Raw genomic sequence first — 24,969 nt, forward strand, 5'->3', positions numbered from 1 at the left:
GAAAATGGTGTCGACGGACGCCTCCACTTCGGGATGGGGAGCGCTGCTCGAAGGCAGACCGTCCTTTGGCCTATGGTCAGAATGGGAAAAGCTCCATCATATCAACTGCCTGGAAATGCTGGCAGTGGAGAACGCGCTGACGCGCATTTGTCCCCATATCAAGGATCACCACGTCATAGTCCGTTCGGACAACATGTCCGTGGTGTCCTACATAAATCACCAGGTCGGTCTCGGGTCCAGAAACCTGTGCAGGCTGACGGAACGCCTCCTGATTTGGGCTCAGCGCAACGTGTGCTCGCTGAGAGCAGTGCATGTGCCTGGACTGCAGAATCTGGGTCCAGACAGGCTGTCCAGAGGCAATGTTCCTACGGGCGAATGGTCTCTACACCCGCAAACAGTCCGGCTGTTGTGGCAGAGATTTGGCATGGCGGAGGTGGACCTCTTTGCGTCCCACGAAGACGCTCACTGCCCCGCGTTCTTTTCCAAGAACGAAAGCGCGCTGTCACGGAGATGGCCGTGCTGCCCGCTTTATGCGTTCCCTCCCGTCTCCCTCCTTCCAGAGGTGATAGAACGGGTGAGAGAAACGAGATGTTCAATACTGCTTGTAGCACCTCTTTGGAAGAACCAACCATGGTTCCCAGATTTGATGCAGTTAGCAGATGTCGCCCCGTGGCCGGTACCAGTGAGGAGAGACCTCCTCTCGCAGGCCAGGGGCTCGATTTGGCACCCTCAACCGGAGTTGTGGTCCCTCTATGTATGGGCACTCAATGGTTACCCGCTGATCTCGCAGTGAGAGTGCTAAATACCATCACTCAGGCTAGAGCTCCGTCGACACGACGTCTGTATGCCTCGAAGTGGTCGGTGTTCTCCAGCTGGTGCACAGCTCGAGGTTATTCACCCCTTAGTTGTGAGGTGACGGAGGTCCTCTCCTTCCTTCAGGAGCTGTTGGATAAGGGCAGAGCCCCATCCACGCTCAAAGTTTATGTGGCTGCCATCGCGGCGTTTTCTGAAACGGCGTCCGGTCAGTCAATAGGAAGGAATGATTTAGTCATCCGGTTCCTCAGAGGAGCTAGGAGGCTGAATCCTCCCAGACCTCCGTCAGTCCCTATGTGGGACCTCGCGGCGGTTTTGGAGGCCTTGAAAGGTCCCCCTTTCAAGCCTATCCAATCGATTAGCCTTCAGCATCTGTCGTTCAAGACAGTATTCTTGTTGGCTCTCGCTTCTGTGAAGTGTGTGGGTGATTTGCACGCGCTCTCGGTGAGCCAGTCGTGCTTGGAGTTTGGGCCCAATGACTCAAGAGTCATACTCAAACCTAGGCACGGTTATGTGCCGAAATCCCTCAACACACCGTTTCGGGCTCAGGTTATTGCCCTGTCTGCCCTGCCGGTGTCAGGGGAGGATGGAGACTCGAGTCTTCTTTGCCCTGTCAGGGTTTTAAGAGCTTATGTGTCTCGCTCTGCTGCCTTTCGGCAGACGGAGCAGCTATTTGTCTCGTTCGGTGGGCGTTCCAAGGGAATGGCTGTTTCGAGACAGACTCTATCCAGATGGATAGTTGACGCCATAGCGTTAGCTTACGCTTCCAGGGGCCTTCAGTGCCCGTTGGGCGTCAGAGCACACTCCACAAGAGGCATCGCCTCGTCGTGGGCGTGGTCTACTGGGATCTCCTTGCAGGATGTATGTATGGCGGCAGGTTGGGCCTCGCCGTCTACATTTATCAGGTTCTATAACCTGGAGGTTCCCGCCTTGCAAGCAAGGCTGCTGTCGGTATAGGCGAATCAGGGCCCTGAGGGGAATTCTGAGTTCACGAGCGCTATGCGCTGCCGACTGTTATATGGGCAGTATTGCGTAAGACCCGCATTGCCACATTGGTCAGGCCTTGCCTCGGCTGTGTGACGTCATATTGCCGCATCTACGGATGCTGCTAGATATGGGACGGAGGGCTTTTTCCCTTTTCTGTCCTGGACTCTCTGTGAGTCCCTCAGGTGACTGTGCACTGTAAATCCTGGGCGTTGCTTCAGGTTTATTGGTGTGTGATCCCTGCGCGCACGGCGTTTTACATTGGGTTCCCGTAGCATCTTAGCTAAGACGCAGTACGAGAGAGCTCTCGTAAGAGAACGTACTCGGTTACTAAACGTAACCTCGGTTCTCTCTAGAAGAGCGAACGAGTACTGCGTTCTCTGCCGTGCGCACGATTCACTCTGGTTCGCTTCGGCGATGAAATAAATCAGGTGAGTCAGCCTTTTCGAGCTCCTTTTATAGGTTGGGCCACACCCGTTTCGGCGGGAAGTGGCAAGAAGGGCGCGAAGCGCCCTTATTGGTCTGATGTTGCATCAGCCCGCGCTCGATAGGCTGTGCAGTTGCCGCAGAACAAGCCAATGAGCGAACGAGCCGTCTCGCCTATGGCTGTGTACTGCTGCAAATGCGCTTTACAAAAATACAAAATTAAGGATAATTTTTTGCTTCAGTATTTCGGGAAAAGAGACTTTTCCCGTAGCGTCTTAGCTAAGACGCAGTACTCGTTCGCTCTTCTAGAGAGAACCGAGGTTACGTTTAGTAACCGAGTACGTTTTACCACAAGCCTCTGGCTGTCCACACCTGACACCCAGCAATAAAGCCGAGCTGTGACTGAAAGATTGATTTTATAAACTGGTATTTTAGCTTCCATGTAAAGTCGTAAAAAAAGAACACATGCAAAGATGCGTGTGTGTGTGTGTGTGTGTGTGTACTCACAGCCCTCGTAGATATCAGTGGGAATGTGCACTGCTGTTGTGTTGTATGAAACAGGACGTCTGAAATCAGGATCCTCTTTGAATTCTAGCTTGAGGCGGTTCTGGCGCGTTTCAGTGTCATTGATGTCAAACTAGGAACATAAAAATAACCATAAACCTCTCAAACAACAACAACAAAAAACACCTGGTTAATTTTCATTTCTTTGTTGTTTAGTTCATATCCAAGCATGCATTTTTAAAAAGAAACCTTACCTTGTCCTTGGCATTGTAGTAGATGGTATCATTAACCTGTTTGACAAAGAGTGAACAAGACTTTAGTGTGAACAGTGAATGAATCTGATAGTGATTGTGTATTTCCAAGTGTTTTTATTTAGCTCTCTATGTGTGGTTTGTACCTAATCGTTGTGCATTCACACAAGGAAGTTGTTAAATTTTTGCACTCTCTTTTTCCCAGAAGTGGTGCATGCTTTAGGTGTGTGTGTGTGTCTCCTCCCAGGGTTGTTCTCCTCGCAGTGTGAGGGCGCTGTCAGGACTAGCAATAGTGGGGCGTTAACAAGCAAGCTCACTTTCCGACATACAGTTGCCTTGGAGACATAGGAGTGGATCATCACCGGCTGCTGCCACGTTTCCTACTTGCTTGCTAATCATGTGGCAGACACTCTTTTTAGGTTATGGACTACTAATCGCTGAGACATGCACATATAGGTCAGCCCTGCATGGGATCAAACTCTTGAACTTGCAGATTGTGTCTTTAATACGATTCTACCTGCATCCCATCAATAACTAAAAAGAAAACATCTCTGTCTGTCACAACAATTGTGTTCATAACAAAGGCTTGAAGAGAAGCACCTGCTGTGACAGCTCCAAGCAGGACAGACCTTTGAACACAAAGGCGCACACACATTTGTTTGATTTACAGTACACACTATGAGTATAACATCTTAACTATGAAAAACACTATAACTAATTTTTTAACAGGTATCATGGAAGTACCATTTAAATTAGAATCGTCCGATAACGATTTTCATATTATGGCATTTAAAAATATTCAATGCTATTTTGTGTAAATAAATAAAATGCTAACATAATTTGTTTTAAATGCTACTTAGAATAATCTATATACTACTTTAATATTTATTAATATTTCAAATTAGCTTTTTATGTTTTTAGATTTTCAGTTTTCATTTCAGATTAAGTTTGCTTTATCAATTTTTTTGTTATGTACTTTTGTCATTTTCATTATTATTATTCTATTTAGCTTTTTTATATATAGTTTTACTTTTTGAAATGTATTATTTCAACTAAAATATCATTTTTATTCAATATTCTTCTAAATTATATTTTCAATTATTTCAGCTTAATTGCAATTACTAGAAATGTATTCAATAACAATGATCACAACATTATAATATACAGAATATTAAAAAGAATTATATTCATTTTGAGATTTACAAAAAAAAAAGAATTTAAGTGAACATTAAATGAGGTATATCTATGCTCACCATCACATATATTACTGTGGCAAACCACCTCTAGTTGTGATCATCTGAATCTCTATATCTCTCTCTAATATTCAGATTAAAACCACTGAATAAACATGTTTTAAAACTTTTTGAGTTAAAGTTTTTTAAAAGCATTTTAAATAGCAAATATCCTTTCTAGTCTGATTCAGAAATTAAACATTGCTGCGCTACAAATTTTGATGACTCATTCAGACAATACTTGACTGACAAATCTATAACCAGACAACCAGACATTTCTCTGCAAATTAGAATTGATATTTCAGTCCATGGGAACCTGAAATGCATCAATACCAGATACCACAGATGCAAGGTCTGAGACCAAGATACCAACATTTTAAAACCCAATTGATTATCTCACCATCTAAATAAGTGGATGACGTGTGCAAATGTGTCCGGTATCTCTTCTGATCCAGTAAACGACTGAAAAAAGTTTCACAGCCTTATTTCTTGTACCTGTGTGTGTGTGTGTGTGTGTGTGTGTGTGTGTGTGTGTGTGTGTGTGTGTGTGTGTGTGTGTGTGTGTATACATGTTTTTCTATACTGGTTGGGACTTAAACCCAAATACACACCAACTCATGGGGACTTGTGTCACTGTGGGGACCTAAATTGAGCTCCCCATGGGTACAAAAGCTTATAAATCATACAGAATAATTAAATATATTAAATTGAAAAAATAATTGAGATTATAAAAATGCAGAAAGTTTTCTGTGAAGGGTAGGTTTAGGTGTAGGGATGGTGTAGGGCGATAGAAAATACAGTTTATACAGTTACCATTATGCTTATGGAGAGTCTCTACAAGGATAGTTAACCAGACGTGTGTGTGCTCTTGTTTTTGTGACATATCAGGACACAACTCTGTATAACGACATGGGTATGACACGGGTATTACAAGGAGAGGGTGACTTATGAGGACATAACCCATGTCCCCATTTTTCAAAACGCTTATAAATCATACAGAAAGAGTTTTTTTGAGAAAGTAAAAATGCACAAAGTTTCCTGTGAGGGTTAGGTTTAGGGGTAGGGTTGGTGTAGGGCCATAGAATATACAGTGTGTGTGTGTGTGTGTGTGTGTGTGTGTGTGTGTGTGTGTGTGTGTGTGTGTGTGTGTGTGTGTGTGTGTGTGTGTGTGTGTGTGTGTGTGTGTGTGTATGTGAATGTGTGTAACATTACGTCAAGATCATCCTTCCACTGGTGCTCCTTCTGCAAGTTTTCCGCAGCCGTCGCCAGTGCCTACAAAATCAAGGAACAAGATGAAAGTGTTAAAGAATGCATTGATTTTCATTTTTTTATTATTATTTTTTTATTAGTTTTAGAAATCTAAAAATTAATTTAGGATACATTAAATTGATCAAAAGTGCCAGTAAAGACATTTATAATATTATAAGAAAACTATTTGAAAATGTGTTTTTTTAGCTTTCTATTTATCATAAAATCCTTGGTTTATACACACACACACACACACACACACACACACACACACACACAAATATATATATATATATACATATATTAAGAATCAGAACTGTTTTCTGATAATTTAATCAGCATATTACGATTTCTGAAGGATCAAGTGATATTGAAGACTGGAGTAATGATGCTTTGCACCACAGAAAAAAAAAATTAAACGGCGAAAATTTTAAATAATATTCCACAGTATTACTTTTTTTACTGTACTGTCTTTATATGCCTTATTGAGCATATAAAAACAATGAACAATCTTGCTGACCCCGCAAACTTTTGGTACAGAGTATAGTGTAATGTACATCAATCACCATCTTAAACCAGAAAATAACACAAAAGCATTAGTTCTAACAATATGTGATCATCTATGTAAGAAAGTTGAACTTAATTGATTTTCTCAAATTTAATAAAAGACCCTCAGAACCATCCAGACACTTTATAACACCAACTAAATGCATTAACATGACAGAGTTCCAATACAATTGGCTAATTTATTTATCATTTATTAATGAAGGAAAATGAAGCTTAGCTTTAAACCTCATATCAAACGGTTGAGGAGACACATTTTTCTCAGACTGACCTGCATTCAGCCTTTACTCCAGATTCTCTGCCTATGAGAAAACCCCACAGTGACGGTAGACTAAATTTAGACTGCACTTCAGGTCCGGTCCAGGTCTCCTCAACTGATTAGGTTAATAACAGTATAATGGCATCATTTTTTAATCTGGTCTGTACTAGAAACTTACTGTACGCCTAATTTCCCTTGGGAACTTTCACATCCCATTCCTGTAACTTGTCCCGGAGCCTTTTTCTTTATGTATCTTCTTTCCTTTTATTTTTTATTGGCTTTGAAATCAGATTGAAGATTAGGAAGTCAAATGAATCTTGATAACCAGGGGACTAAAAGCAAATTAAGAAATTCTCATTTGATGCTCAACGCTACAGATATATATATAGGTAGAGAAACGTTGATCAGATAAACAGTTGGTTTCTCATTTTTTGAAAGTTTTAAATAAAGGCTGAAACTTAATGGTGTTTAAGGGTTTAGTGCAGAAATCATGGTGCAACTAACAAACTTAAATGTAAAACAGGACATATGGTCACACTTTATTTTAAGGTCCAATTTTTGCTATTAACAAAGCATATGACTTTGCCTCAATAAACTCCTAATTTGCTGCTTATTAATAGTTAGTAAGGTAGTTGTTCATTTTATGTATTGGGTAGGATTAGGGATGTAGATCATCCAGAATATGTGCTTTATAATACTAATGAACAGCCGATATGTTAATAATAGGCATGCTAATAAGCAACTTAATAGTGAGAATTGTTCCCTTTACTAAAGTTTTACCGAAAAAAAAAACAACAACAACAAGCAAACATAGGAAAACAGGAAATTATATAATAGAGAGAGAGAAGACCAAGTTGATCAGAATGATCAGAAAATATGACTTTTTTTATAAGTCAAGATTAATTCAGGTTGCAAACATTTTTTTTGTGGTGCACTTACATTATATTTATTGCATGAAGCATACATTTATTCAGTACTTTGTGGAAACTATGATACATTTAGTTGTTTTTCTTTGCTAATTACAATTTGCCATTGTTGTGCTATTCATGTGACCTTTGTAAGATCTTTCTGACATGAATTGAAGGCAGCAATAAAACATTTAAAACATCATCTTGATATCACCGCTGCCAGAATAAATTACATCAAAAGAGCATAGACACCACTAAAGCTAAATAAAGCCAATATACGCACATCTTGCATTATGGTGAAATGGCATTGAAGGCTTTTTTATGCTGTAGGGACATAGTGGAATTTCAGAGTTTTGTGATGGTAATCCCACAAAAGGTTCACTGGAGTCTCCCCATTATATTAAGACAGTATTTTTAATCACTCAGTCCTCCAGGGGAAATGAACAAATAATTGTAACGCATGGCTAGATGATGAAACCTCTCCATCCACTTCAGACATCCCATAATAACACTGACCCCAGGGTCTATGCACTCTGATGATCTGTTGCCATAACCCCAGTGGCGCGGTCTCTCTCAGTCGCATTAGGACTGGGGTGTGTGTTTTTCTTGGTGCTGACCCTTACTGTCACACAATCCAAGAACGATGTCACAATCTGCATGGCAAGAGCCTTGATCTTCAGAGAAACATGTCTTATCTCAGACTGATCAGGGTCATCACTAAAATTCACAGGGTCTGGAACAATGTTTTTGTGCGCGGGCCCCTCTTCCACGTGAGAAAGGTGATACTATAGAGCTGTAAGGACCCACCATGAGGGTCAAAGGGGTTTTAAGTTAGGTTTAAAATAAAAATTCAAATGATCCAAAGGAGAGAGACTGTATAGCCAAGAGCCCAGAGTTGAAGGAATTATTACATGCGAGTAACCCTAAACTAGTGAAGTGAAGTGAAGTGACATTCGGCCAAGTATGGTGACCCATACTCAGAATTTGTGCTCTGCATTTAACCCATCCGAAGTGCACACACACAGAGCAGTGAACACACACACACACTGTGAACACACACCCGGAGTGTAAGAACACGACTTCCCCGACTAAACCCTAATCCTAACCCTAATCATATTGTAAGTGCATGTAGCTAATTAATATTACTCAGTACATGAATGTATAATTACACTGTAACAAGGACACCTTAAATTTAAAGCTAAAATTAAGCTAACAAATATATTTTTCCCACAGACAAATTTCCGTCAAACGATTGCGAATAATTTTTCATAAGAATGTGTATTTAAAATATTTTTCACAAAACAGTCAAGTCATATATCACAAGACAGCTCTCATTCTCAGGAATCTGACGATGTAGATCATTTTATTGTGTGACAATCACAGATCGAATGATCTTCAAGAGAATCGCGATGTAAAATTTTTCACCTCAGTGCAAATTGTTATTTATCCTCGTAGCACCGCTTCAGTCAGCCGCAAACAGCAACATATACCTATATACTCGATATAATCTTTTAGATTAGAATCTCTTCTTTCAAACAACTCCATTTTTACGTTTCTGCATGCTTACATCGGTGAGATATAAAGCGTTTTGTCCAGGAGCGCATATAGAGATCACACGCGCTCTTGCGCAGTGAGTGACCATTTCCAGCTCCGCCGGGGCAGCGGTGCACCCTGGGGACCCTGTTTGTAAACACAGATAACACGCGGAAAAGTTTGAGAAGACGCGTCATGGTGATTATCAATGTATAATAATCATACTACAAGTTATGGATGACCACCGCCGCCGTGGAGAGGACAGAACGCGCATCTGGTGAGGCTAAACGCGTGTTAGTTACTTTTATATATTTGAATCTTTATTTTGAAGCGTGTAAGCTCCGCTAACAATATGGTAAACGGTTTATTGACAGAAAAGTACAGTACATGATGCATCTCAGTGAAAGTAAAGTAAATACACATGGATTATTACAGTACTGTGTGGATGAACATATATTTGTTTGTTTACGCTCCGAAGGTCGTGTACAAGCTTCGGGGAACGGATTTGCGCGTCCAAACAAACAGAGAGATGTGAGTAAATAAAAAGGAGGCAGTGATGGGGATGCAGGTCAGATGCCATAATCATTATACCAACACAGAATGGACATAAATGAAATGATATGAAGCTGGAGATTGTGGATTCTATTTTATATTGTGATAGACCAGATATGTTTTATAATTTAAAGCAGTTTGCTAGTTTGCAGTTTTGAGTTATCCACTTTCAAAGACAGTGTTTAGAACACACACAAAAAAAGTGGCTTGTATTGAGGTGGTTTATCATATGTGAAACAACATAATAATACTATTACTATTACAACTATATGTCACAAAAAGCAGCTTTTTATGCAACTTCAAAGTGTTTTCTGTAAAATGATATAAAGATATTGCATGTATTCCATGGCAAATAAGCATTGGGACACAACAAATTTTGGCAGGCGGAAATTGTACACAAAAAGGGTATTATTCCTTCCTTCAGTTGGAATAGAATAACTTTTGCATAGATTATGATAGAAAGAAATTTCTCCTCTTTTAGTTTACATCTGCAGGAAACACATAAAATAGGTCTGAAGTTATACAATTTCAAACTTCAGTTTATATTAAAAAAAGCGCCTTATTTTTTATTTATAATAACACAGACAACATATGAAATCATTTTAATCCATTTCAACAGTGTTTTATATAATTTCAAAGGGTTTCCTGTAAAATGATACCAAACCTTTTCATGTACACCTCTGTATGTAGGTATGGCAATCTTTTGAATTTAGGTAGGAAAATTCCAAGCGGAAATCCCCAAAATAGAATTTGGGCTTAACTGGTTTAACCTAAACTTCATTCATTCATTTCCTTCCTGGGCTATCCATAAGTTGTCTCTCTTTTGGATAATTTGAAGTAAACATTTATGTACAGAATGTATGCATGCATTTATATATTTATCTAAATCTAACCCCAAATTCAAAGTAAAGTAGACCCTTTACAGTTTCGAATGTTGTCTGTGCAACCCAAAATCTTTTTTTTTTTTTAAAGTTCTTTTGACTGTTATCAAGAAAAAATGCAACTAAAGGCACCAACATGTTCACTGATCTCAGAGGGTTAAATTTCTTCCATCAACAATGATTTTTATTGAGGAACATACAGTTATTAAAACAATTTAATTATGTTTCTCTGTCAATTAAGCAACTTTTTCTCCCGTACTGCACCCCAAAATCAGTAAGACATCCCTCTGACATACAGTATGTTCATATAATCCATCTTCCAAACCTCGTTTATCGATCCAATACATAATTAGACTCTCTTCTCAAAGTTTTTGGAACTGAAAGTTTTTTATATGATTATTATTCATATTTACAGTAATTCACCTAAGCACAGTGTAAGGTTAAAGGACAGACCTGTATCAACCATAATGAGGCTAATAACACAATAATAAGGGAAATCCCAGGCGACTGTCATACTAATGCACACAGAGAAGCACAAGAGATAAAATCTTTAACAGCACTTTTTAAGCACGGCACACACTCGCATTATGTCTTGTACAGCAGCTCTCATGTACAAACACCTGATGTGCAGAGCATCACTGTACATGCTGAGAACACAAACATCTGCTGCTCCTGTCTATCTACCCTTTAATTCCCGGAATACTAAGCAAAAAAACAAGAAGATATATATATATATATATATATATATATATATATATATATATATAACAAAGGACTAATGCACACACACACATGTTTACACAATTGTACAAAACTGGGGTTACACATGCCCTCTGGCTAGCATAATTACATGACTAATTACAGCGATAATTAAATAATATATATGTAGATTCTGCTTTGATGAGGGCATTTCATCATTCAACAAAAGTAAAACAGAACATCCAGTTCATTTATTCACCATGAATTAAAAGAAAACTACCAGACTTATGTGTCTCTGTAACAGCCCGACATTTACCATTAAATAAGCCACATTTTGTTGGGTCTTGACAAGCTCTCCAAAAGTCAGCCAATTACCCTTTGAATCCCGCCACAGTGTTGAGGGATGATGGAAGAAATGGCGTGAAATGCTGCAGGGTGGATTCGTCACGTCTCCCTGCTGTAGTTAATGTGCGTCATTTAGTTCAGTTAGTTTAATAAGATCTGACTTCTCATTTTGTCTCTTTTTCGTTTATTGTTTTCTTATTTCAACAGCTGCTAAATGCAATATACAGTTTTCACTGTGTTAACTGCATTATTAAATAAGTAGTAAAAAGAACACTAAAATATTAAACCGCTTTCTATTATCTGTTTTCATCATTTATAATAAACGAACCATTGAACTCAGCACACCTGACCGCAACAGATAGGTGCGTAGGAAACAAAGACCAACAAGGTCAAAAACTGAAAAGCAAAAAAAAAAAACCTGCACACTATGCAAAAAAAAAAAAAAACCTTCGACATCAACTTGAAGTTCACATATACACAAACATGTCCTATAAATACATACCGACTTACTTAGCCCTATACCAAATGGTAATAATCATTGTGGCAATTGTGCTCAGTGCAATAATAGATCAAAAACCAGTAAGAAATATAGAATTAACTCCATTATTACCTGTGTTTCAATGTATGTTGTTTATTTGTCAACTTAAAGAACGAATTAGTGAACACAAGTTTTATAAAAATGTGAAGCTGACTTCTTTCTTACAGTTGCTTGAAAGCATCCATACAGTATGTTAACCCTTCGAATGTGACTCAACAATATGGAGAGAATGAACCTCTGAAGTTCTTCGCCTACACACACAAGCACTTGGAAAATATATTTGTGGAAATCAAGGAGTTTCACACCTCTGAGCACAGAGTAAACACAGATTATGAATAAGTAACTATGATCCACTCATTTTATAATGCTCATCGTGTTCAGCCTGGCAAAGACTGATGGGAGCTGGAGCCATATTGGCTTGTGGCAGAGTAAGCTGTACTGGCTTGCCAGAGTGCAACAGGAGCCATTTTGGCTCAAGTTGGTAGAGTGTGATGCTTATTGGGGATCCACCACCTGTCACTGTTCCAAGCACAATGTGACGAATCTGGTGTCAAGCACTACACTTCAACATACTGAAGACCAGCCTGAGGCTTTAAAACAGACGGCTCTGTTTATTGGCAAGGCCAATAAACAGATAATAAAATAAGGCATAAATAAAAATAAAATAAAATAAAAATAAGGCATACACAATGGTAATTCAAAGTGCTTCACAAAGAAAAGAAAATAATAATAAAATAAATAAAAAAATCACAAAAAAACAAAGAATTTAATAACTTTGAAAATTATTAAAAAAAAACATTTTAAAGACTTAAAATGAATTTAAAACAGTTAAGAATAGAAAATGATTATACATAAAATATAGTTCGTATATATCAGTTCGGACATTGCACAGTGCTCATTCAATAAATGCACAGGTAAACAGATGAGTTATATGTTTTATATGTGTATATATTTATATGCGAATCAATTTTCTTGTTTTACCCAACTTCACCACAGGAATGACAAAACCTGTAAAAACCTACATTGTTAGAACACACAAAAAAAACAAAAAAAAACAAAAAACAAAACAAAAACCACAAAACCAAAGCAATGCAAAAAATAAAAATAAAATAAAAAATGATGTCCCCACTAGGATCATAAAACCTGAAAATGAACAAAACAAAACAAAACAAAAACCACATAACCAAAGCAATGCAAAAAATAAAAATAAAATAAAAAATTATGTCCCCACTAGGATCATAAAACCTGAAAATGTCTACATTGCTAGAACTTAAAAAAAAAAAATCATAATAAAAAAAAGTATACAATTAAACAATACAATAAAATGTATTTAATAATTATTTTTTAACTATATTTTTTTATCATTTAGTTATTCTTTTTTTTTTAAATGTTCACACAACAACTCTTTAAAAGCAACAACCTGAAGGATACAGTAGAAAACAATAGAAAAGCATTAAGATCTCACCTCAAGGAAAAGCAGTTATAGTGTTTTCATTTTATTACGTGTTTTCATTTACCCCATCATTTAAAGCGCTAAAACCAGCTGTCAGATGTTTTCGTGCCACTCCCGGTTGCTGAGCAGCTGAGTTTGACAGCTGCCTGTCAGAGTGACTCAGTCGTTTTTTAGGATTGTAAATCTAGTAAAAGAAATGGACAAATACAAGCAGTGTGTGGACAGTGCACAGTAAAAGTGTACAGCGTGTGCGCAGCTTTAATAATACGATACATACATTTAATTAACTTTTTTTTTTTTTTTAATTCTGCAATTTTGCGCCCCGTCCAGCGGATGGCGCCCCAGGCGGCCACGTGTGTCGCCTGTCGGCAAAGCCGGCCCTGTATATATATATATATATATATATATATATATATATATATATATATATATATATATATATATATATATATATATATATAGCTATATATATATATATATATATATATATATATATATATATATATATATATATATATTATGCTAAGTTTGTGAGGGTACTATAATTTTTTTTTAAACACATTAGTTTTGAAACAGTTCAACCCAGATTTTAAAAGAGCATTTCTACCATTGGCTCATGAAATGGATAACTGAATGGATTATACTACTGTTGCTGAGAAGCAATAAGATCTCACCTGTATCTACAAATTCAGAACAGATCTCAACAATTTGCCAAATCTGAAATGTAAAGTCAGAGATTCCAACAAGAATTCTAGCGTTTATTCCAACACCAAACTATTTAGGCTAAAATCTCCTTATTCCCTTCATAACTCTATATGCTTAATCTCATTTCCGAACCTTAACAACAGGATGTCTCTCAACTTCTCTCCTCTCAATCTCACTAAAAACATCAGTGAATCAACTGTAAGCTCATAACATCCCATTAAAATTTCCCAGTACAGGGTGTTTAAACAGAAGTGAAAATATCTTCCGGTACAGTCCCACTGTGGGTGGAAAGCATTGTAATTATACAGCCAGGCATTGCTTGAGATGAGACTTTAACTACTGCCAGCTCTCACACTAGTGCTTCATTACGTCTTATATTAGGTTGGTGGAGTTTGCAGGAAGTTAGTGTGTGCCTTCTATCATTTGTTTCTTATAACATTTGTTGTTTGGAGACAGGCAGTATGGCTAAGTTTACCAGTGCCTCTATGGAGCTAGAAGTACTGTAGCAACCAAACATAATGCACAGTATGATTGTAACATGTGAAGTTGCCAGTGACCACTATGCTTTATAGCTCAGGATATTTCCAATACAATGTGTGCTAACAACATCAAGACAAACCAGGCCTCTTTCCTTTTTTCATTTACATGTCATATATTTGACACATGGTACCTGTGACAGCCGTTTGTCCTCTGAGAAGCACTGGACTCTTATTGGTATTGTAATCTGATGTCATACCCTTCCTCCGTCCTTCAAGTCCTCACTCTTTCTCATAACAATGAGTGACTAATTCAGTACATTTCCCAAGGTGCATTTCTCCTTGCTACAATCTAATAAGTCAGTCTAGACATTCATAGAAATTGAGTAAGAGTACAAGCAATGCTGGAATAGAAAAATAGAGTACATTGGATGCTTTATGATTTGCAAATATATATATATATAATTTAAGGCAATACAATATATTTTTATACATTTAATGGTGTAGGAATTTGTTTATTTTTAATTTATAAATACTGGTACAAATAATGTAAAGCAATACAAGATAAAGAAAAAAAATCCATAAATAAATAATTTCAATTATCTCTTAACTATATAATTTAACTTTATGAACATAATTTTTTCTTTATCTCGTATGCATAATGCATAATAGATGAAGAAAAATAATTAAAACTAATAATAAAAATAATTGTGTAAAATTTTATATTTTGAAATGTATATATAAAAATATATACAAATGATTTAAAATAATTTCATTAATACTATTATTACTTTTATGACGTTGATTATTTTACTGTTATTTATTTTTGTTGTCTTGTATAGTTTTACAAATAAAAAAACAAATTTATATTATAAAAAGTATTATAAATAAACCTAAATATTACATATACTGTATACAGATACAGTAGAATGTCTCAAAGCTCAAAAGTGATGTACTCTGTATGTATTGTATAGTCTTTGTATCATTATGGGACCAGTTAACCATAGCTGCCCTTTCCCCTTAATCAAGAGAAATAGAAAGTAAAAAAAAAAGAGTTTATTACTTAAACAACAAGAAAAAGAAGAAAGTATATGTTAACAAGCTAACTGTACTGGAGTGAAACCCTACAAAACAACCCAGTGCTGTTTACTGATGTTTTCCTGAAGCTTCATGGCCCTTCACTGCACATCATTGACAGAAAGACTGATAGGATAAAAAACGAGTGTGGAGAGGAGAGGGAATTTGGTGAAAACCGTACAGGCCCATGAGAATCTGCAATCTAGTTTCCAGAAGCTCTAATGATATTTAGCTGTCTAAGAATCAGCGCATAGAGCTGTGCATAGACCGGGCTGCTGCTGTTTTATCTGCCATATCAAAGAGAGAGCAAACAAACACCCTTCCATTCCATCTGTTCTTTCCTTTTTGATGGATGAAAGTGGCTCTCTCTCTCTCTCTATTTCTGTGCTGCTTTTAATTTTTTCTACCTTCTGATGTAGCATTTAGCAGGTGGGCTCTCAGATCACTGTGTAAGCTACTCTTTCTTTCTAAAAAAGAAGCAGATACTTTGAATTGCTACACATGAACACACTGGATCTGTTCCGAAACATTAAGCTGCCCATAGAACTTTAAGATATAATACACACTTTCCTGACATAAAAGAGGTGTTGAGTGAAATACACTATTTTAAAGATCACGTTTTTCGTGTTTTTTTTTGAAGCTTTGATTGTGTTTACAGTGTGCAATATAACATGTGTTCATGTTTCGCGTGTAAAAAAAACAGTATTTTTCACACAATTCACTTATCTGTATACCGCTGTTTTCACTTTCATAAAAATGGGCTGATGACTTCCTTGTTCTATGAGGTCCCTCCTTCAGAAATACGTAACGGGTTCTGATTGGGCCAGCGGTTCCTGTGTTGTGATTCGACACCAGCTGAGCGCACGCGGCCCTCCTGGAAATGCGATCGGGCTAGTTTTGAGAAGCAAGTGGGCAGGATTTGTTTTGAAAACCTGGCAATCCTGATCTGAACGCACTTGCTGGAGATGTACAACATTACACACTAACTAAAGTTTAAAACATGGGATCACGAAGAACGGGACATTTAATGTAATAAAGTATGAAGTATCAAAAAAAGATCAACCTAAAAATTATTAATCTCAAATCTTGTGCTTGTTTTATGCTTGGTTAAGTTTTGTGGGTTTATCTTAGCAATAACATCAACTGAAAAGCAGTATAAATTGATTCTCCTGTGTGTTATCTTATCTGTGTGTAGTTCCTGGCTATGAGTCACTAGCAGCTTCCATTTCAGTTTGGTTATGTAAGTACGAGGTAAACTAGGTTTTTTTGCATTTAGTTTCATCTGCATTTGACACTTTTCATGAATTGGGTACAAAATAGGCTAGACGGCTCTTAAAATTTTATTTATTAAATTTTTTTATACACTTTTATACACTGTAAAAAATGACTTCAAAGGTTTAAATGAAACAAAGATTACCGGAGGATGTTTTGTGTTACTTGCAGTTTCTTTGTAATAATTTATGAAATTGACAAGTGATTTCAAAGAAAACATTATGCCACTGTTTTATTTATTTCATTTATTTTTTTCATTGTAATGGGCATTGAAAGATAGTACTTAAAAAAAAAATTCAACTTCAAGGGAACAAAACAAATATTTTATTAGGTGTGTATTATCTAGGTATTTTAGATTATATTTTAAATGAGATTGCAATATTGTAATCTTGCAACCAAAACTTGAGACATGTCTAAATGTAGTTTAAAACCACTTTTTTCATTTATTTAGTAATTGTCTAGAAATAATCATCAAAATAAAACAAATTTGAATTTAAAACAGGGATGCTAATTTGCATTTACTGATTAACCTTAAATTTCCTAAAAAAAACAAAACATATATAAAATGTTTTTGTATCCCTCTCTCTCTCTCACTATAGTTTTACCGTTCTAAATTTCCTACACTTTCTAACTTTTTTAAATTTATTCTCAGGTTAGGTAAAGTAAGTCAAATCTGTCCTATCTCATAAGCATCACCTAAGAAAAATGTTTTTTTTAATCTTATAATATCTTAGGGAGACAAGATTGAATGCTTGAGGTTAACAAATGCAGTCCTAAACACATTTGATGATAGCTTCTTTTTAAGTATACTATAATATAACATACTCTTTAAATTAGTTGAGATTCATTGGTGAATAGGGAGGTCAGTAGGATAAAAAAGCAGTGTCCACAAAACAGCTGGAGAGAGAGAGAGAGAGAGAGAGAGAGAGAGAGAGAGAGAGAGAGAGAGCTTGAAGAAACAGAGATTGACAAGGAAAGGTTCATGTTTATAAGATGGATTGCTGTAATTGGAATAAAGTCGGGGGTGGGGGGGCATGAGTGAGACATATTTGCTGTTTACATGATTTGACTGACGTTTAGGATAAAACAGGCTCCATTAGCAGGCAGCACCTTCAGTTTCCTGTTAGACGACACAGCATCAGGCTCGCACGTCAAGCAACCTCCGTTAACTCCCATCGACCGCGCAGACAGCTGCTGATGGACGGCTCCAAATTAAAGACTACCACTGATCAACTTAACTGAGCTCCCAATCAATCAATCAATCAGTCTAATCCAACCACAGCGGTCCACCGTCACGTTTGGCCTCCAGATCAGTCAGGACCCATCCAGCAGATATTGATTAGAACAAGACATGATCTGTTGCCATCCTGCACCCGAGGGGTCACTCAGGAAAGAACAACAGGAACGTGAACAGCACTACATGATCGGCAAGATATGCTTATCATCATAGTGACAGCTGGCTTCATGTTATGGAATAAGAGTTCTCGAGAAAAAGAAGTTTCATTTGATAAGATGTTTCTTGGTAGATGATTATAAAGATAATGTGATTCAACCAAGCACTGCCCACCGTAGATACAGGTTAATCTAACAGCTGGTGCCACAATAACTTACTGACTTACTTTACATAAAGCAAAATGTATTGTGCAAACAGACAAACAGAAATAAATCAAGATTGTACAAAGTCATGTGTGCTGACTGTCCAGACAAGGGTGGGATTATCTTTTTTTTTTCTTTTCTTTTTTTTAAACAGACAGACATACAGATCAAAATAGTGCAGTAACAAGCAATCTAGTAATTCCAGAATTGAAATAAAAGTGTATAAATGTATAGGTGTGTGTGTGTGGGTGTAAGTGTGGGTTGGTGTGTGTGTGTGTGTGTGTGTATGTATGTGTGTGTGTGTATATGCGTAAGCAAAGTAACCATTTATTCTTTATTACCATTTTTACCATTTATTACCATTACCAAGGGTGGGATTATCTGATGAACATGTCTAAATCTGTCCTTGGCCGAAGCTTCAAACCCTGTTAAACTATTTACTGGAATATGAACGACTCAATAAATAATGTTCCTGAGCTTTAGGACTCCATGCTAAAAGTGCAAATTAACTGATTGCATTTTGTACTCATTAGCTTTCAGCAGTGCTATAGAGACAGAAAAAGAAACTATGTTGCATGCATGTCTGATTTATTTTAGCATGCAAGGCCATTAATCAGCGTGCAACAGTTCAGCAAACTGTTCCATCAAGCAATCCTGAAACAATTGATCACTATTTCCATAAACTATAAACAAAAATAAATAAATAAATAAATCACAATGTTTTACTAAATGGCAGCACAATAATAAGTACAGTATTTAGTATTCTTAGTATTACATTTTTATTTTAGCTGAAAAGTCATAGGAATAAATTGCATTTTAAAACAGTAAATAAAACTATAAAATCAATATACTCTACAAAAATATTAATTAAATATATATATATATTATAAGAAGAGTCTGTGTGCTCAAAATGTTATTTCTGTGTGTCTGTCAATAATTATTATAATTTTTTTTATATTATTTTGGAGCCATGGTGTGCCGACATTTTTTCCTTATTTATTATATTATTATATTATAAAATAAATTAATGAATTATTTGATGAATAGGATGAATTTCACAAAAAGGCAGCTCAAGTGTTTTCAACAATCAAAATAATTAGTATTCTTAGCCCTAAATGTTCCTTGTGCTGAAAATTCAGCTTTGCAGTTCTTGTTATAAAACTATAAAGTCTATATACACTAACATAAAAGTAAACACTGTAAACAAGTATGCTTCAGTGCTTAGGGACAAAACTGAATTAGCTGCAATCAATTACATTTTCCTCTTGATTCACTAGAGATGACAAACCTGATATCCCTGTGAATCTTCTAATTATAGGCAGGATGCGCAAGAAACTCCAATGAGTCACTGTAATCTTTTTTGTTCTGAATGTGATAAAGAGAGCAAAGAACACAAGCAAGCCTGTGTTTGAGCTAGTGGACGGCCGAGGGAAAACACTGGATAAAGACTACTTTAAATGGAGTGACATGAGAACAGCAACCAGTTTGGGCATTGTGACCGGAGATAGAGACAATCTGCCAAAAATACACACACACAAATGGACAGAAGCAAAAAGCCAAGCTGTCCTAACACCACAGCCAGCTCTTACAGATCCAATGACATAAGAGCAGTTATTTCCATCATATGAGGCACACCAGTGCGTCCATATCCATTAAAACAAGAGCACTTAATTCAGACCAATTAAACACGACAGACGAGAGCCAGCAGAGAAAAACGAGAGAGAGAGAGAGAGAGAGAGAGAGAGAGAAGTCGATACTTTCATTTAGTCATCAAGGTGAGCTGTCAGTGATGTGTTTAATGCTGAGCAATAAAAGCAGCTCCACACAGTCTGCCATATACAGTACATCACCTGCACTTTAGGGGCAAGACTTAAACATTTATAACACTGACTGAACCTGCTTAAGCACACACAACATGCAATATTTCTCCACTATCTTGGAAAATGAGCCTGCATAATGATATGTAATGATTTCTATTCACACATTAAGGGAAAATGCTCTTGAAATGTAGCTTTTAGGGCACACAGTACACAGTTTATCAAGAAAGAAAATCAAAAGGACAGATTGTATCGACAAACTAATTAACTTTCAGCTTCAAGCAGCCCTGCCAACATTCTGGAGCCGGTTTTATCAGAGCTAAATCAATCCAGGTCTAACCAAGCTGGATCTTTCTGCAAGATCTAATAATTTACTAACAATATAAAATATTGGAAGGGTTTAAACAATGAGTATGTTTGGAAAACTAGCTTAGTACACACTACATTGTATACTATTTTTTTGATAATAGATATAGTATTTATTACATGTCACTGTGCACATGTTTCCATGTAGCACGTTTTGGTTGTACACTGCTCATTTTTTGCAAATGTAGTGGATCATCCGGGTATTTTTTTGCATACAGATGAAATAGGAAATAAAATCTGCTATAATTCACACATGTATATTCAGTCGCACTGGATAAATAAAAGTGCTATATGTTTTGGATTATGAGATGATAATGTGGAATAATGTTCATTAATTACCCTTAGAGCTGTAGAACGATTGGCAAGAAGTTTCTCGATTTCAAGTGCAGCGTTTGCCACCAGCTGTGTAGCGTCGTTTTGCTTCACGTTATAATAGTTCCGAAACTGCAGGAAAATCTGAGAGAAAAAGATAAAGAGAGGGGTTTAAGGTTTCAGGTTTACTTGCTGGAAATTGTCTCAAAAGACATTACCTATGAGTGGGGGTGTGTGTGTTAGGGGGGGGGGGGGGGGGGTATCTCTTATAACCATGAAAGACAGCATAGCATTAATTAAAATTTACCTGCAAAATTAGTCCAGTAAATAGTCTTTGGGATTGGACACAAACGCTTTCAGAATGGCAAACTGCGTGACGTACAACACAAGGTTTTGTTGAAACTGGGTGACACACCGATGCTAATGCAGTTTTGCTCCTTTTGAAGTTGTACCAGTTCACCCAAAATGAAAATGCTTCACCTTCATGTCACGACTTTGTTTTATCCATGAAAGGAGAACTTTAAAACTACTGCACTAGGAAGTCCCATTCATTTTCTGCACTGGGAAATAGATTTTTAAGGAAAACTTCTAAAACTGCATTATTTAGTCCGGATTTCAACATACTTCCAGAACTTAAGACTAAAGGTGGGATATATACTAATTATCAAGCTAATGTGACTCGCGTTTGTATTTTATTTAAGTATATAAGTATACAAAATATTCATAGCTGCATAAATTATTTTGCCGTGTTTAATAAAACCAATGTGTGGTCTTACATTTTGGAGCTCTTTTATGCTGGTCTCATCATCGATCAACTGCACTAGCTCCTCCTGCATCTGCATCGCCCATTTCCGGGTCCTGTAAACACAAAGAGCCAATCAGATTTAGTTATTAATTACTGATCTCAATCATCTTAAAGAACACTTGAAGTACTACTTCTATACCAGAGTAAAAACTTCTAGCATAACTAATAAAGTTCAAACAAGTGAACAGTCAGTAATAAAATAAAGAACAAATGCACAAATTACAAACATAGATGCATTGCATACAACAGAACAAAGTTACAAATAAAATAGTCACATTCAGGTATAGAAATGTACAAATTCACTGTATAATAACATTGTATAAATACTTTTTTTTAACTGTGTTTTGCTTTTTTGTTAACATAAATGACACAGACAGCAACAGGTATTTATAGGCTGCTGTCAATTTAAGACTGAATGCATGGATCCAGTACAATAATTCACATCTTCTTTCAGTTTACATTTCCTTCACTTAAAGGGGTCCTATTATGCTCTTTTACAAAGTCTTTGTTTTGTTTCAGGGGTGTACTTGAAAAGGCTCATACTAGGTTGTTCAAAAAACACATAATTTTTCACATATTTTACATTATTACAACACCTATCTCCTGAGTCTGGCATGAACAGCTCAAATAGTTCCTGTATCAAATGAAGGCTCGCCTTCTGAAATACGAAATGTGCTGTGATCGGTTAGCTGGGCCAGTGTGTGTTGTGATTGGCTCCACTCGGCGCCTGGTTTCGCTTACCATAACCACCTACAAGCTTCAGTGTAAATATAACTTCAAAATCAAATAAATTTGAGCGATATTTAAATCCTGATGATTGTAACCACTTTAAGTTTGTCTGCCTCAGGAAAGCTAGCGTGTCTCCAACATAGTGATAACACTCATTGCCTTCTCTAGTGCATCTTAACCAGGTCTCGTCCCATTCGTCTGTATTTGTGATATCACAAATCCCAGAAAATATGCGTTGTAGTCCAAACGAGTGATTTCTGTTAAATAGAATATCTCCTTTTAAAGTGGAATTTGAGCTTTGAAACTTTGCAGATCTTTTTATGATCAACCAGCAACATTAGAGGCTAACTAAAGTTGGAAAAAGTGAAAAAGCATAATAGGACCCCTTTAAGACATACACACACAATGACTGACATGTCAATCATTGCAATTTTGAGAGTGAATTGCATATTTATATGTGGATGGCTTTGCACCATGTAGCTGCTGATTTTTTTAGCATAATGAAAAACAGCAAAATGGGGGTTCGGTGCCTTGCTCAAGGGCACCTCAGTCGTGGTATTGCCAGCCCGAGACTCAAACCCACAACCTTTGGGTTAAGAATCAAACTCTCTAACCATAAGGCCACAACTTCCCATATCAAAGGTGCTTTTTGTTGGTTTTGTAGCATTTTATTTAAATTACATGGCTTATGTGGCATGCTATATGGTTTGGAACATCATGATGGTGAGTAAACAACAAAACTTTAATTTTATGCTGACCAACAATATCATTAAAGAATGTCATTCTTAATTTGTTATGACATGAAGGGGGATTCATATTATAAAATCAATGATTATACTTTTTTTTAACCCCGCCCACAATCTCAGATTAGCCCAGCAATTCTGACCAGCCAACTGCTGTTTTAAATACTCAACATAAATCTGTTAACTGTTAACAACTAAAACTGTTGAGCAGACAACATGAATTGCGCCTCCATCTAAGGGCACTATATAGCACTATAGAAGCCTGTTAAAGCAAAGCAGAATGAGTATGGCGCAGAGGGAGAGAGAGAGGTGTAAAGGTGGGATATGGGTGTCATGTTAGTGAATCTGTACCGAGGTCCTTATCCTGTCACCACCACTATGAATCTTATCAGTGTGACTCAAAGCTATGGCTGCAGAGCGCACTGAATGTACACAACCGCACACACAAAACAAGGGCTGCTGAAAATTTTCTCTTGCTGGAAGGTGATGAATTTGGCCTGTTTTAGTTGGAATATTTTCTTCAAAAAAACAAAAAAAACAACGTAATCTGAGAAGAAGAACCACGTGAGGAAAGGCAGTATATTTAGCCATGAGGGCCAACCACCAGAGGCCTCAGCTTAAGGCAAAACAACTGGTATGAGCATATTGATGCCAAATTAATTTTTCAAACAATAGCACTGCCTGGAAATGTGTCACTCACACACTCTTAATATTACATGCAGGTAAACTTTATATAGACCACCACTCACATACTGAATGTGTGCATCTTGTTATCTCCAAAAAAGTACCATCTATATGCTTATGATTAAATGCTTGATATAAGTTTTACATGAATAAAAAAATGTTCATAAATATAATCTAAAGCAGATTGAATGACAGAAAGACCTTATGTTGTAGTGGAGTTATCTGACTGGCCACCCCGAGTGCCACACCAACATTTCATTCGCTAACGGCAGTTAGATGACTGAAACTTCATTTGACCTCTCTTGATTATATTTGTTTCACATAATTTTTACTGTATACTGTATATTGACTTCACCATAGGTTGGAAGAGTCTTTTTGTGGACTCAATAAAGTCTGTTTCATATAAAGAGATAATGTAGATTGCCCTTACTCTTTCAGTTTGTGTTGCTTTTATAGCAAAACTCATTAACGCCCTTTATTTTATCATTCTTGAAGTGAACCTGGTGCCAGTTTGGTGATTAGATTTGGAGATTAGATTTTAGAATGTCAGAATAAGAGAATATGATGTCATGGTACTTGTTATCCAAGTACCTCTATGGTCACCTTGGCAGTTTAATCACCATTGGCTAGTAAATTTTTTAGTTTACCTGCCAGACTGATATATATATATATATATATATATGTTACATGGCCTCCCGATGGACTTGGTCTCTGACAGGGGTCCCCAATTCGTATCGCTCAATCAGTCTGAGCGAGCCAATCAGGACCTCGAGAGAATGTTGCGATGTTTGGTTGCCAAGAATCCTTCATCCTGGAGCCAACAGCTTTCTATGGTGGAGTACGCCCACAATTCGTTACCAGTGTCATCCACGGGCCTCTTGCCATTTAAGTGTAGTTTAGGTTACCAGCCACCAATTTTTCCGAGTCTGGAATCCGAGGTCGTGGTCCCCTCCGCTCACGCGTTCGTCCAGAGGTGCCGCCGTACTTGTACAAGAGCCCGTGAGACTCTACTCCAAGCAGGGGGGCGCATGAAGGCCAAGGCCGATCGCCACCGGTCAAGGCCTCCCGTTTACGTCGTGGGTCAAAAAGTGTGGCTTTCTACCAAGAATATTCCTCTCTGCTCCGTGTCTAACAAGTTAGCTCCCAAATTCATTGGCCCGTTTCCTGTCACCAAGATTATTAGTCCGACTCAAACTC

General features: G+C 37.1%; 1 protein-coding gene across 5 annotated transcripts in view; it reads right to left on the bottom strand.

Moving 5' to 3' along the window:
* Positions 1 to 24,969, bottom strand: part of LOC132105831 (voltage-dependent calcium channel subunit alpha-2/delta-1-like) — an 85,256-nt gene that overhangs the window by 35,985 nt on the left and 24,302 nt on the right. For all 5 annotated transcript variants that reach the window (XM_059511264.1, XM_059511263.1, XM_059511262.1 and 2 more), the window contains exons 2-6: positions 21,588 to 21,669; positions 20,839 to 20,955; positions 5,423 to 5,482; positions 2,982 to 3,017; positions 2,731 to 2,860 (exon numbers count right to left, since the gene is read on the bottom strand). In XM_059511264.1, coding sequence (XP_059367247.1) covers positions 2,731 to 2,860; positions 2,982 to 3,017; positions 5,423 to 5,482; positions 20,839 to 20,955; positions 21,588 to 21,669 — 425 coding nt within the window. The remainder of the gene's footprint in view (positions 1 to 2,730; positions 2,861 to 2,981; positions 3,018 to 5,422; positions 5,483 to 20,838; positions 20,956 to 21,587; positions 21,670 to 24,969) is intronic.

The sequence above is a fragment of the Carassius carassius genome, chromosome 26 (genome assembly GCF_963082965.1).
Source record: "Carassius carassius chromosome 26, fCarCar2.1, whole genome shotgun sequence".
Classification (NCBI taxonomy): Eukaryota; Metazoa; Chordata; class Actinopteri; order Cypriniformes; family Cyprinidae; genus Carassius; species Carassius carassius.